The sequence below is a fragment of the Podarcis gaigeae genome, assembly GCF_964106915.1.
Source record: "Podarcis gaigeae genome assembly, chromosome: 3".
In the NCBI taxonomy this organism is placed as follows: domain Eukaryota; kingdom Metazoa; phylum Chordata; class Lepidosauria; order Squamata; family Lacertidae; genus Podarcis; species Podarcis gaigeae.
Window position 1 is genome coordinate 90,657,182 of NC_139680.1, and position 15,286 is coordinate 90,672,467.

Consider the following 15,286-nt stretch of genomic DNA (forward strand, 5'->3'; position numbering starts at 1 on the left):
ATTTCATACTGAGATGAGGAATCCACTTGATGACAAGTTCAGGACCAAATACTTCTAGACATTTTTTTTAATTGGCGTGATTCCACCTATTGAAACGAATATATATATATATATATTAAAAAGTGCAACAGCTATAAGATTAAAAAATAAGAGACTGAAACCATCTGAAAGAAACCCACATCACAACCCCCCTGAGAAAACATCAAACCACCAAAGACCAAAGACCATCAGAAAGGTCACAACAAAATTTATTATTCATAAAGGGAACAAATGTAAAAATAAAATAAGAATCGGCATGAATTTCCAAATCCCATTTAAGCATATGGTATATTTCTGGAATTGTAATAAAATCCAAGGTGGATTTGGGTGGTTCCTGCTTAGGCAAAATAATTCAAATAATTTAAAGGAAATAAAGCTAATTTGTAATAAGTTTGGAGGGATTTCTTGGGTAGGTTGAGGGTGGGATAGGATTGCAGACCCCAAATGGACATAAATAATTAGTGCATTATGGATTTTGTACAGATGCATTTTTCTTGCTTTCTGTAAGTCACTTTGGCCACATATGTAGTTGTGGGAAATGTGGTATACTGTATAAATAAACTGGACTCAGCATTATTCCTTCTGTGCTTCTGGTTTTGAATGAAGACTTTTCTATTGATGGAGGTATAGAATCTGTTGACATCCGTCTGTCTTAGGAGACAATGGAGGAGTGCGCCTTTGGGGGTGAAGTCAATCTGTTGGAAGGTTGGAGCGCCTGCTATGGCTGCAGACATGTTTTGTTGCAGCTGGGGCAGATGAAGGCGTCTGGCTGTGCTGCTGCAGATGCACCACAGCCTTTTTTCTCTCTGCGCTCCTCCCCAAACTCCACTTACATGTCTTAATTGTGGGAGCTCTAAGGGGGGAAAATCTAATTCTGTTATTGTCCTTTGGCAACTGTGGAGCCTTATTCAAATGGCTAACAGCGTGAGGAAAGATTCAGCCATCATTAATTTAACTTGACTGGACACTCAAATTCAGGCTGATAATTCCCCCCACCCCCACCCAAGAACTACAGGCAAAATCCAATATGCATTAGGCTAAACTATTCCGTAGAATTTTGGTTCGTTCTGTGTTTCAGTCAAGCTGTCGAGACACTGAATTAATACAGTTGGGCTTTGTTCTTCAAAAACCAAACCCACAACAACCCCAAAACAATAGCGTTTACATACAAATTATACATCCCCGTACCAGTTTGTACTATGCATCACACTCTTTGCCAACATTGTTAAAAGCAATAAAAGCAGCCAACACATAAGCATAATTAAAAGAATGCATTCGTGGAAGATGCAAGCCAGCCCTTAAGAGATCGCAATTTCCATAGCAACTGTCCCCTGATTAATCCTGCTTGCTAGAACATACAAAATCACGACAAAAAAAAAAGCACCCAATTCTTCTGACGGCAGGCAAACTCTGTACTCCTGTGCTGTCCTGGGTCATTCAGGAGGTAGCTCTCTCAAGCGCCACACTGCCAGGAAATTCCACAGGTGTATGGGGGGGTGATGGCTATGTTCCAGCTCCACTGTCAAGAGGCAGCACGCCTCTCTCTGCATAGTAGTTGCTGGGAATCACATGTGGGAGAGAGCACTGTTGCACTCAAGTCCCAGTTGCAAGTTTCCCCTAGGCATCTAATCCAGGATTCTAGCCTAGTTGGGCCTTTGGCCCAATGCGGCAATGCTCTTCCTATGTAGATCCATCTCATGCCTTTTAGGAAACCAATTGAAAGTAAGTAAGGGCTCAGTTGGGATGCAGGTGGCGCTGTGGGTTAAACCACAGAGGCTAGGACTTGCCAATCAGAAGGTCGGCTGTTCGAATCCCCGCGACGGGGTGAGCTCCCGTTGCTCGGTCCCTGCTCCTGCCAACCTAGCAGTTTGAAAGCACGTCAAAGTGCAAGTAGATAAATAGGTACCACTCCAGTGGGAAGGTAAACGGCGTTTCCGTGCGCTGCTCTGGTTCGCCAGAAGCGGCTTAGTCCTGCTGGCCACATGACCTGGAAAAACTGTCTGCGGGCAAATGTCAGTAAAGTGAGATGAGCACCGCAACCCCAGAGTAATTCGTGACTGGACCTAATGATCAGGGGTCCCTTTATCTTTACCTTTAAGGGCTCAGTAATTGTAAGAGTAAAGGCTCAGTCACACTTCCGTTTGCCCCACCACTTTCCATTGGGAAAACCAGCGATGAATCAGAACAAATGGCAAGTGGGTTTCCTGATTGCTGGGCTCCCCCCGCCCCAATTTAGCACTAAAGAGTGGGTTTTCCATGGGAAAGCGGAAGAGCAAAGGCAAAACGGCTCGGTCCCATGCCTCAAAAGCACAGGACAAGTGGAAACTGGCACAGTGGAAGGTGCAGGTGAGCCCTAAAGCTCCTTTATCAGATATAGCCTTTGGGAATGACACAATGTGTTTAATGGTTCTTTTTTAAAAAGCCAGTTTTTAATATTTGAAGATCATGATGCAAAAAGCACCATAGATATTCTGAATGTTGAAACCTTGACATTCGAATATTAGAAATAATACTGCACAAGGGAATTGTACCACTGGCTGTAGGAGAGGGGTCGAAAGGAGTAGAGGTAGGGACCAATGGATTGAGGCCAGCTCACTGGCAGAAGACAAGATTACCGAGTTCCTAAAGCAGTGGCAGCACTTATATTGTGGAATTCCCTCTCTGGAGAAAGTCACGAAGCCTGCATGACTTCAACTCTGTATTTTAAAAAATTACATGAAACATCTGAGAACTGGGGCTGCTTCCTGTTCTAATACAATATAAACTAATGGTCATTTATGAGTTTGTGTTGTGTTTTTAATGACTTTTTAATGATGTTTTTTGTAAGCCTTTTTGAGCTCAAAAAGCAGCCTATAAAATTTAAATGTAGATAAAACCCTTTTGAAAGTCTCCAAGTCGGATATCGCCAGACTCATTTTTTCTTCTTCTACTGTAGAGTTGTTCTAACAATTAAAAAAACTGAACCTAAATATTCCACTCTTTACAGCACTGTTAGCCAATGTAATTAAGAGATCACCATATTGCCCTATCTTTGCCAGTGCCTGACATTGTCCTTCACGAGAAATTGTGCCGTTAAGTGTGGTGGCACTGGGGTTATGGAACTCTCTACCTAACGAAATCAAGACAGTATAATAAATAATGAGATCCAGGCACCAATCTAAGAATTAAGTATTTGAGCGAGGCAGCCTTCTTATTAAAATGATTTGTTGTTTTCATAAGCTTCTTGTCAGATGACCCATTTTTGAATTCTCTTTCTTTAATGCATTCTGCTTTGATTTTATTTGTTATATTGTTTTGGTTTTAATTGAGATTCTGCACATAGATATAGTTCAATATGAATTTGTGCTATAGAAATGAAATAATAATAATAATAATAATAATAATAATAATAATAATAATAATAATAAAGTAGGGACTAAACATATGAGAAAACTATCAAATGCAAGAAGGTGGCTCTATAGAAAAACACTGAGTACAAATTAGAAATAAACCAAACCAGCTAGAACTTCTACATTTTAGTGTTCATCTTTGCATGGTTGATGAATACAGAGGAGCACCAGTGACCACCCTTGTCTTCTGGTGATTGCACTCCAGCCAGGCCCCAAACATCCATTCAGAGAATCTAGGTATATGTTCATATTCGTTGACAAATGGTTATCCTCAAAACACATTGGAAAGACTTAGACATCAGCCTTCCCAGCTTTTCCACGAGCAATTGTCATGTCAGACAGACAGAGAAGGTTGTTGTTTTTTTTCAAGGGAAAACGACACCCACATATTCTGCCACTGTTTCAAGTATCTTCTCTCCACAGTTATCTTTACATCAGAAAACCTGGAATGCCCAACACTATGCATCGTGGCCTTGTTAAGCAGCGTAGACCTGCCCAGTTACATTTTGTGAGCCTCCTGCTTACTGTGCTGACAGTCCTTTTAGCCTTTAACCTACTCCCTCTCATGCTCTAATGCAACCTGCCTTTGGGCTGTGGCCACATGAATTGGCAAATGCATCCAAGGCAGGGGTTGCCAACAGGCAGCCTCAAAGCAGCACCCAGCATGCCAAGAGAATTTGGCCAGCTTCTGCAAACTCTGCCTTTGCAGTAGATGCCTGGGTTTGATGTCACCAGCAGACATGTACAGCAGTAGCCAAGGTGGTGGTGGTGGAGGAGATGGACTGAAGAGGAAGTCAAGGTATCTCCATCCTTACTGAAGCTGATTATATCAGCAATGACTCCCTACATCCCCTCTTTTCTAAGGCGTCCCCCTTTCTCCTTCCTTCTCTCCCCCCTCTGTCTAATTTTGTGCTGTTGCCCAACCTATTGTTAATTGCATTAAAACTGTATGGAAATCAACATTCATTTTTTTTCTTTTAATGAAGCAGTGCTTCATATATCTCACATATACCAAACAATAACTGGTTGTGATACATTAATTCATTGTAGGGGATCATGTTGAAAAAGAGAATAACAGTGACAATAACCCACTGCACTTCAGAACACAAGGTAGAGGCTGGATTCTTCTGCTAACTTGGAATTCAGATTCCTGCTTCAGAAGTGCAGGGCTGCCCTCTAGGAATATAAAATATTTTCCCATCCGTAGTAAACATGCTGGTTGATGGCTTTTGATAGCCCATTCTGTCTACAGTAGCCCCAAACCAACCATTGTTTGCAAGTTGTCCTATATCCCTTCTTAGGGATCAACCTAAGTAGAGTGGTACCTCGGAAGTCGAACGGAATCCGTTCCGGAAGTCTGTTTGACTTTCCAAACGTTCAGAAACCAAGGCGCGGCTTCCAATTGGCTGCAGGAAGCTCCTGCAGCCAGTCGGAAGCCCTGGAAGCCCCATCGGATGTTCAGCTTCCAAAGAACGTTCACAAACCGCAACACTCACTTCCAGGATTGCGGCGTTCAGGAGCCAAAACGGACAAGTACCAAGGCATTTGACAACCAAGGTATGACTGTATGGGAAACCAGCCTAAATTACCCAGGCTTAACTTAAGGTGGAGTAAAGCACACCAGAGCCAAACTCCATTCAGGAGTGGGGCTGCTGCCAGATGAGCTGTCCTAAACCTGGCAGAGGGAAACCAAGCCTTGGGGGAAAAAGAGTATTGCCCAGTGTCTAATGAATCCCAGCTGGCAAACTCTTCCCTGTGAAACAGATACTTGGCAAAGTTTACATATACTCTGCAAGGTTTACATTTCAATTCTAGATGTTGCTTTAAAAGCTGGCTAAAAATATTTTAAATAAATATAAATGATATATTCTACGCCTTTTGAAACAGATTACCTTCAGTAATTATTTGTAATGGCACTGGTGCTGATGATCTTACCTACTGGACCTGAAAGGGAGCAGCAGAGGTTGCCTTGAAAATGTGACCTGGGTGCACGCTCTAATGACGTGTTGTGCATGCCTATGAATGCAACCCTAACATAGGATGCATATGACATCCTTTAAAATGCTTTGACTATCCTTTGGTTCATAATCGGGGACCAAGTAATAACTGCATTTCGGGGCAGGGGGCAGTTTCCCCTTTGACTGGCTACTGACATCACACACACACACACACACACACACACACACACACACACACACTCCTCCTCCCAGCATTCTGTGGATTAGATTTACTTGCTTGAATCAGTCAGAGAAACTGGTCTGTTTTGTACCTGTTCCCATCTGAAGGCAGACCTGTTTAGGGAAGCTTTTAACGTCTGATGTTTTACTGTATTTTTAATATTTTGTTGGAAGCTGCCCAGAGTGGCTGGGGAAACCCAGCCAGATGGGCGGGGTATGGATAATAATAATAATAATAATAATAATAATAATAATAATAATGGCGGCTGACTAGAATTTAGATTGTGGGGAACCTTTGGTCCTCCAGATGTTGCTGAACTACAATTAGAAGTATAGAATCATAGAATTGTAGAGTTGGAAGAGAACCTGAGTGCTGTCTAGTCCAACCTCCTGCAATTCAGGAATCGTGGCCACAGCCATTCCTGGGTGGGCTTGAATCACCAACCTTCTGGTTAATAGCCAGATGCACTGACCCATTGCACCACAGTAGGTCATGTTAGCTGGCTTGTGGGCGAACCAGAAGTGTCATTGCTGAGCGGTCAAAGAACCCCCACAGAACTCTGGCTACATTTCCGCTTAGAGTCATTAATGATTTCCAGTTGCTGAAAGCAAAAAGTATGTTTCCCCACCAGCAGGAAAGTTAACACCATATAAATGAACATCCTTTCATTTAATCATTTTCATAATGGAAAAACACGTAGGAAAAAACATGGAGCCATTTAACAAATCACATGCTTTTCTTGTCCTTCCTCCAAAATCTCAGGTGGCACTCATGGTTTGCACACACATACACTGCCCTTGCCTCTATCTTGTGTTCACAACAACCCTGTGACAAAGACTGGACTGCAGAAAGTTTAACTGGCCCAAATTCACCCAATGGGCTTCATGGCTAAGCAAAGATTTGAACCCAGGTCTCCCCAGTGCAATCTACACCTTATGAGCCTGAACCTGAGATCAGGGGTTTTGATCAGCCCTGGCTAGAGGTGACTGAGGGCAAACAATGCCCAAGAAGCTCTAAACAGTGATGGCATTGGTTCACAGATTTGAGGACAGTAAATTTAACTTCCTTTTGAGAGCCAGCGTGGTGTAGTGGTTAAGAGCGGTAGACTCGTAATCTGGGGAACTGGGTTTGCGTCTCCGCTCCTCCACATGCAGCTGCTGGGTGACCTTGGGTCAGTCACACTTCCCTGAAGTCTCTCAGCCCCACTCACCTCACAGAGTGTTTGTTGTGGGGGAGGAAGGGAAAGGAGAATGTTAGCCACTTTGAGACTCCTTCGGGTAGTGATAAAGCGGGATATCAAATCCAAACTCCTCTTCTTCCTTTTCTCATCTTGGAATGTTGAGGTGCAGGGTTGATTCCTTTCTCCCAATTAATGCTTAGAATATATGTAAGACTATCTGTGTGCACCCTAGGAGTGTTGGGCACATAAGCTAGGAAACAGACAGAAGCCACAGCTCTACTGCACACGGGCTACAGAATGCAATCTGTTGTATATACATGTTTCCAGAGTACAGTAACATTTAGTGGCAGTGTCTTCTCAGGGAGCTGGTAGGGGGAGACTCGCTCTTTCTCCACTTACTATACAACAAGACTGAAAGATTTGTTATTAGAATATCTGAGAAACTGTGCCTCCCACTCCCACCCCAGAACAAAGCACCCTCATAAAACCAAGGAGTGGTGATGGATCTTGGCAAGAGCCAGCTTCTCCCGTCCTGGCTGACAACAGATCCAAACTTGTTTTCAGCATTCAGCGGGCAGAAGATGGCAGGATGCATAAACAGCTGAGCCTGAATCACCTTAACAATGACATAGAACGTACAAAAGCAGCAAGCAAAATCTCAGGATGGCTGAGGAAAACTGATTGTCAACGAGCACCATTAAAAACTACATACACACACACTCAAGAGAGCAAGAAAGGTCTCAGCTTGAACCCTCCTGCACCCAAGAAATAGTCAAGGGGTGTCTCTTGGGAAACAGGTTGTCCCATCCAACTTTTGCTTTTACATCTATAAATGTATCTATAAATATTTCATTTGCTTCATTTGCCATTTCCTCAGCAAGTCACAAAGGAGGCGAAATGCTTCCAAGTGTTCCCCACCTGCAGATGGAGAGAATGGTAACATCTCTAGCTAGCAGGTCTCTTTCCTTTGATGTTTTGCTCCATTGCCATCCTCCTCGGTGACATCTCAGCCTAGCCAATGGCTCCCCTCCCGCTTTTGGAATGGCTTGCCTGTCACGCCGGAGCATTGGCTGTGCTAGTCCGAAAATCCACAGGGCAGCGCCTTCACAGTGGAGTTGGCTGTCAAAGTGATCAGTGAAGGTCACTCTCTGCCGCTCTGCACCTCCGCTCCGCTGGACAGAGGAAAAAGAAGGACAAAAACGAAGTTATCTTTGTGCTTCGTTGGTGCCAAACCGCATCACAAGTGCTGAGGGATCCTATGTTCGTTGTACCCTGTGAGAGGCAGAAGAAGAATGTTCCCACAGGTTATTTTGTAGTTGAAACTCAAGTGAAAGCCATCATGCAAAATAATACCAGTAATACTCTTGTGGTCCCTTTGAGCCATAAGACTCCAAGGGACCAGCCCCCTGTGGGATTGCATGGAGCTGGTGTGAAGGTATAAATCAAGCAGAGGAAGCGGAAGGCATCTTCAGAGGGATCATTGTGCAAGACGGTGTGCATTGCGTAGTTCTGTGACTGCAATGAGTGCACAAATTTTTTGCTTTTATCTGCATGGTTTTGTTTCTTTACAAAGTTTTGTATTAAGACTAAACAGATAAAATTTACATAAGGCTAAATGAGCAAAACATGACTACTACTACTTCTACTATTTCCAGCCTAATTCTTTCATGCACATGTAGTTACTGGATCACTTAGGAATACATTCCAAGTCAGCCAAATGTTACATGATAAGAGTCTTTCAGTGCACTTCAAATGATTTCCTAACAAAACAAAAACTAGTCTGCAACAAGAACATTTGAAACCTGAGAAAATCTTTGGTCGTATAACACTTGAACATATTAGAATAGCTTTTACGTTATCCCACAAAAATGTATGCATTACTACCAGGGAGTAAAATATAACCAAGTGAAGGAAAGCAAAATTACTTCACAGGGTCAGAAATTGAGCATGTAGAACATGCACATCCCAGTTATAAATTGGGAACAGGAGCCCATCTTATACTCTAGATTTCTGATGGATTTTACCTTAGAAAACACATTACTAAGTTATTAGTGTACAGTAAAAATAAGAAAAAGAGGTGTGTGGGAGAAACATACCTTGTGAAACTTTTGTTGTTCATTTAGAGAACGTGAAAGAAACATAAAAAGAGAGAAAAGGAAAGACGTAACTATCAGGAATATTCAAAGCACATCAATAACGGAAAAACACAAGCAAGTAAAGTGATAAGCAATTAAACAGAAATTTACTACTATTAGGAATGGGCTTGCAAAACTAATAGAGGATTTCCCCCCAGCTCCATAAATTGCAAGAACTTACATTTGGTTTTTATGAATGAAGTAACCACGACAAAATTATAAATTTAAAATCTTGTGCCTACTTCAAGCTAAGACAATAAGACTTGGCGCATGGAGCACAACTTACTTAGCAGCACAACTATGTCATGCATGCATTTTAGTTAAGAGAAGTGGACATAAAACAGAAGGTACAGAAGAGCACTACACAAAGCTCACTTTTAAGACCTTGAGCCTATGCACACCTGATTGGAAGCAAGGGCAAAGTGATACACATTAGGGCAAAGAAACACAACTTCACATGTACAGTGATGGTATCTGAGCTGGCAGCAGGGGCACCATCTGGGGTGGCTATGGGGCGCCCCAAAAATTTTTCAAGAAATATTGGAGGTATGTCGTGTTGACTTGCCCTCTCTACAGAAACTGCAAACTTCAGTGTGATTCTTCTTCCCATTTGTAAACAGAGAACAATGACAGCAACACCACTAGGGGAAAAGGGCAAATAACTGAGAAGTGGAGGGTTGTATGTCACAGTATCCAACACGGTTTGAGTTGAAATCACAGAACGCCTTGGGAAGAGAGGGCGCCTTAAATGGCAGGTGTCTCATCAGGCTGAACTTTAAGCCCCAATGCAGAGCTGCCTTTCCCCAGCTCTTAAATAGGCACATTCTCTTAACATTAGGTCTACCTCTCAGACAGAAAGTGAAAACAAATGCATGTGGCTGGAAATTCACACAATGCATCATTTCTGGGTCTGTGCATCCTCAGAAAGTTGGTGTGAGGTAGGTAGCAAGCTTCAATGCTCCTTCATTTCAGAAACTTCCTGCCAGTAGAAAGCTAGAATGCGCAAAAAAAGTAAGGTCATCTTTCTTGCTAGCTTTCAAGGGGCAGATGAAAAATTAAAAAGTCATTGAAACGTGATATTCTCCTTCTGAAATGGTAGTGTAACCATGTGTGGTGCTTCCACACATGGACATCAGCACATAGATCCACATTGCATGCCCCCTCATAGTGGATGCCATTGAAGGCATTTTCTGTGGCAGTTCCTAAACTGTGGAATTCCCTTCCTGAAGGTGCATGCATCTGCTGCCTTCACTGTATAGCTTTCATCATATCTCTTTATTCTGCCCCTTGACACATGAAATACACATTTTTAGGACCCACTTTGTTTTCTCTGATTGTAAATTACTTTAACAAGATTTGAATGTTGTATATTTATATTGCTGTTCTCCACCATGGAGACCTTATTGTATAGAGTGAGTAAGAAGTCCTTTATTCTTATTTTTTCATTATTGTTAATAGAAACAATGAATGCTTGAATGCACAGAGGCATAGCAAAGCCCTTCATTTGCATGCCCTCTAGAGGCCTTCCACCTCCTGTCCAATGAAATGATCAAAATACTTAGAAAGAAGGCAGAAACTGGGTTCACTAATAGGCCAAATTTGTTTTCTGATCTGTTTCTTTCCAGCTGACATATACGAGTGATACAAAATGAACATTTTTCTTAAAAAGAGAAAAAGAAAGATACACGAGCTGCTTGCATACAGAAGGCTTAGTCAGGCACAGTTTTAGACAGATAATTGGTTCTATTAATTCATTGTGTGTCTCTTATCAAAAGTTGCTGTCCACCCACCTTCACACATTAAAGGGTGGCAGACCTGTGTTGCCGTGGCTCTCTGGAAGAACAAACGTGGGCATGGGCTTTTTGAAGCTCCGTACAGTCATAAAAATATAGCAGCCCTGTAATAGCTCTCAGGTTCAGAGACCTACGATTACTCTAGGGCTGAAAAGTGGACTGCAAGATTGCAAATTAACCTCTAATTACTACTCCCTAATGCAGGCATAGCCATCACAGTTCCTAACAAGTCCTTTAAATCAGGAGTCTGCCACCCGTTGGCCCCACTTTGAGGTGGGGTATGTCCCTCTCAAAAGCAGTTCTGTTAATCCTGATGTTGCACCCGATTGGGAGAGCAGAGTAGGTCAAACCGTGCGCCTTTTATCAAGGAGAAGGAAGAGTGGATGGGGCAAGGATGCAAACCCTATATTTAGCCCTTGCAATCAGATCCCACCAACAGGGCAAACCACAAGATAATAGCCTTAGCTTGTTGTTGCCAGATGGCAAAGCGGTTAACTTCCACAAGTGGATGCCCATAAAAAGAATGAAAAAAGAGGCTATTGCAACTGTACTCACTGGCAAGAATGACCATGTCCATTCCCCAAAATATACTCATGATCCAGCCAACCATCACAATCGCTGTGAGGATCTGAATCAGAGCTGCTGCAATGTTCAACCAGAACACACAGCAGATGTGCCTGTCGGGGAGGTCGGTCCGAGCTCCACACAACACCGTGAAGGCAGACACAAACGTCCCTGTGGAAAGAAAGAGCATCAGTGAGGATGTGGAAGGAAGCAGAAGAGGGTCACATGCATGCCAAACAAAACGAGAACATATCAAACCAACATCATTTCATTTCATTATTTCATTTACATACTGCTAGTTTATTTTATTTTTTAAAAACCCACCACAGTTTACAACAGTGGTACATAAAATCGCTTCTCGGCCTTTTGGCTAAGATCAAGTGTGTGTAATAAAATCATACCATAAAAACTATATAGAATTGTAGAGTTGGAAGGGATCCCCAAGGGTTATTTAGTCCAACCCTCTGAACTGCAGGGATCTTAACCAGATCATTACATGACAGATGGCCATCTAGCCTCTGCTTATAAACCTCCAAGGAAGGAGATTCTGCAACCTCCTGAGGGAGTCCATTCCACTGTCAGGCAGCTCTTACTGTCAGAAAGTTCTTCCTGATGTTTAGTCGGAATCTCCTTTCTTGTAACTTGAAGCCATTGTTTTGGGTCCTGCCCTCCAGAGCAGGAGAAAGCAAGCTTGCTCCATCTTCCATGTGACAGCCCTTTAGACATTTGAAGATGGCTACCCTATCCCCTCTTTTCCAGGCTAAACCTAACTAACTCCCTTAACTGTTCCCCATAAGACTTGGTTTCCAGACCCCTGATCAGCTTGGCTATCCTCCTCTACCAGGGAAGGCTGGCGGGTACAGGGAATGGAAAACTCTTTTGCAGGTAAAGCTGAATCCCCAAATGTGTTTGATCATGTTAATAAAACACAGAGCTCTGTAGCTGGGTTATATGAAGAACTCTTTGTCACTTGGTCACAATCCATTTTAATTTTACAGGTAGGTAGCCATGTTGGTCTGCCGTAGTTGAAACAAAAAAATTCATTCCAGTAGCACCTTAGAGACCAACTAAGTTTGTTATTGGTATGAGCTTTCATGTGCATGCACACTTATCTGAAGAAGTATCTGAAGAAGTGTGCATGCACACAAAAGCTCATACCAGTAACAAACTTAGTTGGTCTCTAAGGTGCTACTGGAAGGATTTTTTTTTTTTTTTTTTTTGTTCCTTCACAAAGGTTAATACTCTGCCCGTAGAAGATACATTTTACAGGAACATGTTTTTTATATGGTGCATTTGATACAAGTGGTACAAAACATACAATAGTTTTTTTTAATAGAAAAAAACAACCCTGAAGGAATTGTTGGGACACCTTAAACTTCTGGGGAAAGGAAATGGAAAAGCAGAATCAATGGACTGGAAGGGACACCCCTGCCTCCATAAATTTCAGCCATGGCAAACCCATCAAATTCACAGTCTACTGATATCATGAATATCTAAGCATCCAAGGAACATACACAACATTAGGGTGAAAACATGGACTAATCTAGCGCTTTAGGTTCTTTATTGCTGCTATGACTTTCGGTTATTGTTGTTTTAATTCAACTGTCCTGGAAAAATAGTATCAGAGGCGGCTTCAATCTTCTAGTGCTCATTTCCTAATATAGCAGAGAGGCAGGTGGGTGATCAGGCAGAGGTGAAAGCAGTGTTGGATGTGAAGCTTCAAGCACTTTAGTTTTGGGGGAGGTGGGTGCTCGTCTCCCAGGCCTCTTGAGAAAGACAACCTACCTAAGAACTCCCACCAGTGAGAGGGGGGAAATTGTGCCATCCCTGCCCATTTAAAAAACCTCAAACCTTTTGCAAACTCAAATTAAGTTGCTTTCTTCTATTGTATAATATCTCAAGACACTCCCCCCCTCTTTTCCTGCTGTTGCCTTTATTTCCAACTCCCACTTTCTCCAAACTCTCCTCAAGCTAGTTTAGAAGCACTGCAGAGAAAAAGAGTGGGTGGGAGCCGCTGAGGTCGAAGAAAGCAACTCTATATTGAAGCTGGAAGGTGGTAGTGGGAAGAAAAGATGGGGAGACTCTTCTTTTAATGAGACAATATCCTTGAGGGCTTCATTTTCACAAGACTGAACAGCTGTAGAAGCCCAAGGGTGAGATGATGCATTTTATAAGCAGTGCCTGCTTGTAGGCGGGGTGGGGAGGTGGGGGGGGAGGAAGAAATTCAATTCACTTAATATTTAAATATGAATTTACTTAATTCGCACTTGCCGAAACAATAAGCAAATCAAAACACAGCCGTTCTTTGAATTCCACCCATCTCCCAATTTTGCAGTGCAGTTCTCCATACACATAATGTGTACAAAGAAATGCACATACTAGGGTAAAGTGTGCATAAAAATGTGTGTTTTAGCAGAATATACATATGAATGTGTTAACTGTCAAAATCGTTTTGCAAAATTAGGCAAAATTGCACACAAACATGTATATAAGGGGAAATGTGCACTAAAATGCAGGTGAATTTTCATGAGAAAAACAACAACAAAAAGCAGAATTTTTAAAGGCAGAATCAGGAATTCAAGATGACCAAGCTGCTTTAAATTGTGCCCCTAAATGACTATGTGTGCAGGCTGGGAGTTTATGATGTCATATTGTGTGATGTCATATTGTGTTTTTACTACTTTTTGTTGGGAGCCGCCCAGAGTGGCTGGGGCAACCCACTCAGATGGGCAGCGTATAAATTATTAACAACAACAACAACAATACTTGAAATTCAGATATCAGTGAGTGAAATCACAGCTGGGCTTGGTAAGTGAATCTTTTGGACATCAGGCAATAGGAAACACAGGGGTCCTAAAGAGGTACCCCCCTTTGCGCTTTAGTGCACTTTCCCTGCTTTCATTTTATTTTCAAGTCCTTGAAATCTCCATAGCTTGCTCCTTTTCCTCTATCGACAAGGATGCATCTTTCCTGTGGTGGGCTCATCTGTGACCAGGTAGTTCCTAGAAGTTATTTTTTTGCACAATACTACACAACAGTAAGTATGGGTGGGTTAAAGAATCCCCACCACCACCACCACCACCAAAAGCAAAATGTGAAAACTTTGCAAGGAGGCTTAGCCATGTGTCTCCTGCTGTGGATAAACCAGAAGAGTTGCTGGTTTTATATTGCAGAAGGCATGGTTCATAGTTTATCTCATGCCCCCCACAGCAGCCATTTTGTGACTGATGCCCACAGCACTCAAATCAAAATTTGAGATATACCGTACCTACTGGCCCAAAAATATTGTTGATCCCTGTATAGAAATTCAGTCTTAAAAAATGTGTCCCATTATTACCAACCTCATAAACAAACATCTGTTTATACCTTGGAGTGGGGGAAGGGGAAAAAAGTCATGGGGAAGTTTAAAAAGAATCTTGTTCTTGTTTGGTTCCAGTTAGGCAACATACTACTTCACAAATTGAGAGGTTATACCTTTGGAAAAAGAGGTAAATGAGATGCAAAATGCAACACCTAATTGCTAACGTAGTGGTAGGTGTTACTGAATGACTCAGCCACTGGCAGTGAGCCAACTCCCTGGTTCTTTGACCCAGTGCTGCAGTTTCTACTTGATACCATGTTTGGTTATACTGCCATTCTAAATGTTCGTGTTCTTACTTCCCCACACGGTCACAGCAAGCTAGAATGACAAGAGCTGGTGCAGACTCTTCTGAAAGGCTTCACTCATATAAATAAATGTTTGTTCCCCTAACCTCCACAAATCACAGAGAAGGAAAAGTGATCTTCCACGAGTGTCACCCTTACGCAGCTCATGTAAGCAGACGCCCTCCCAAGAGGAGTTATTTTCTTGGGTATGCTGGCTCCAGCTCTAATGAACTTTTCAGACACCAGCACTTCAAATGTTATTCTTATCGGTATACTAACGTTAGCTGATCCAGAGCCAAGCAGGGCATTCTCTCATTCCCACATAACGCTGAAGAGTAGACCTGCAAATGTTTTAGCACTAAA

The 15,286-nt window shown here is 42.4% G+C and overlaps 1 protein-coding gene across 6 annotated transcripts in view; it reads right to left on the minus strand.

Annotated features, from left to right (window-relative positions):
* Window positions 1–230: 230 nt before the first annotated feature.
* STUM (stum, mechanosensory transduction mediator homolog) overlaps window positions 231–15,286 on the minus strand; it is a 45,606-nt gene continuing 30,550 nt past the window's right edge. Inside the window, exons 2-4 of one of the 6 annotated variants that reach the window (XM_083732869.1) lie at window positions 11,270–11,449; window positions 8,883–8,891; window positions 6,261–7,958 (exon numbers count right to left, since the gene is read on the minus strand). In XM_083732869.1, coding sequence (XP_083588995.1) covers window positions 7,918–7,958; window positions 8,883–8,891; window positions 11,270–11,449 — 230 coding nt within the window. In that variant the 3' untranslated portion in view covers window positions 6,261–7,917. Of the gene's footprint in view, window positions 8,059–8,882; window positions 8,892–9,858; window positions 9,915–11,260; window positions 11,450–15,286 lie in introns of those variants that run through there. The other 5 variants (XM_083732871.1, XM_083732870.1, XM_083732873.1 and 2 more) reach the window with 5 other exon arrangements.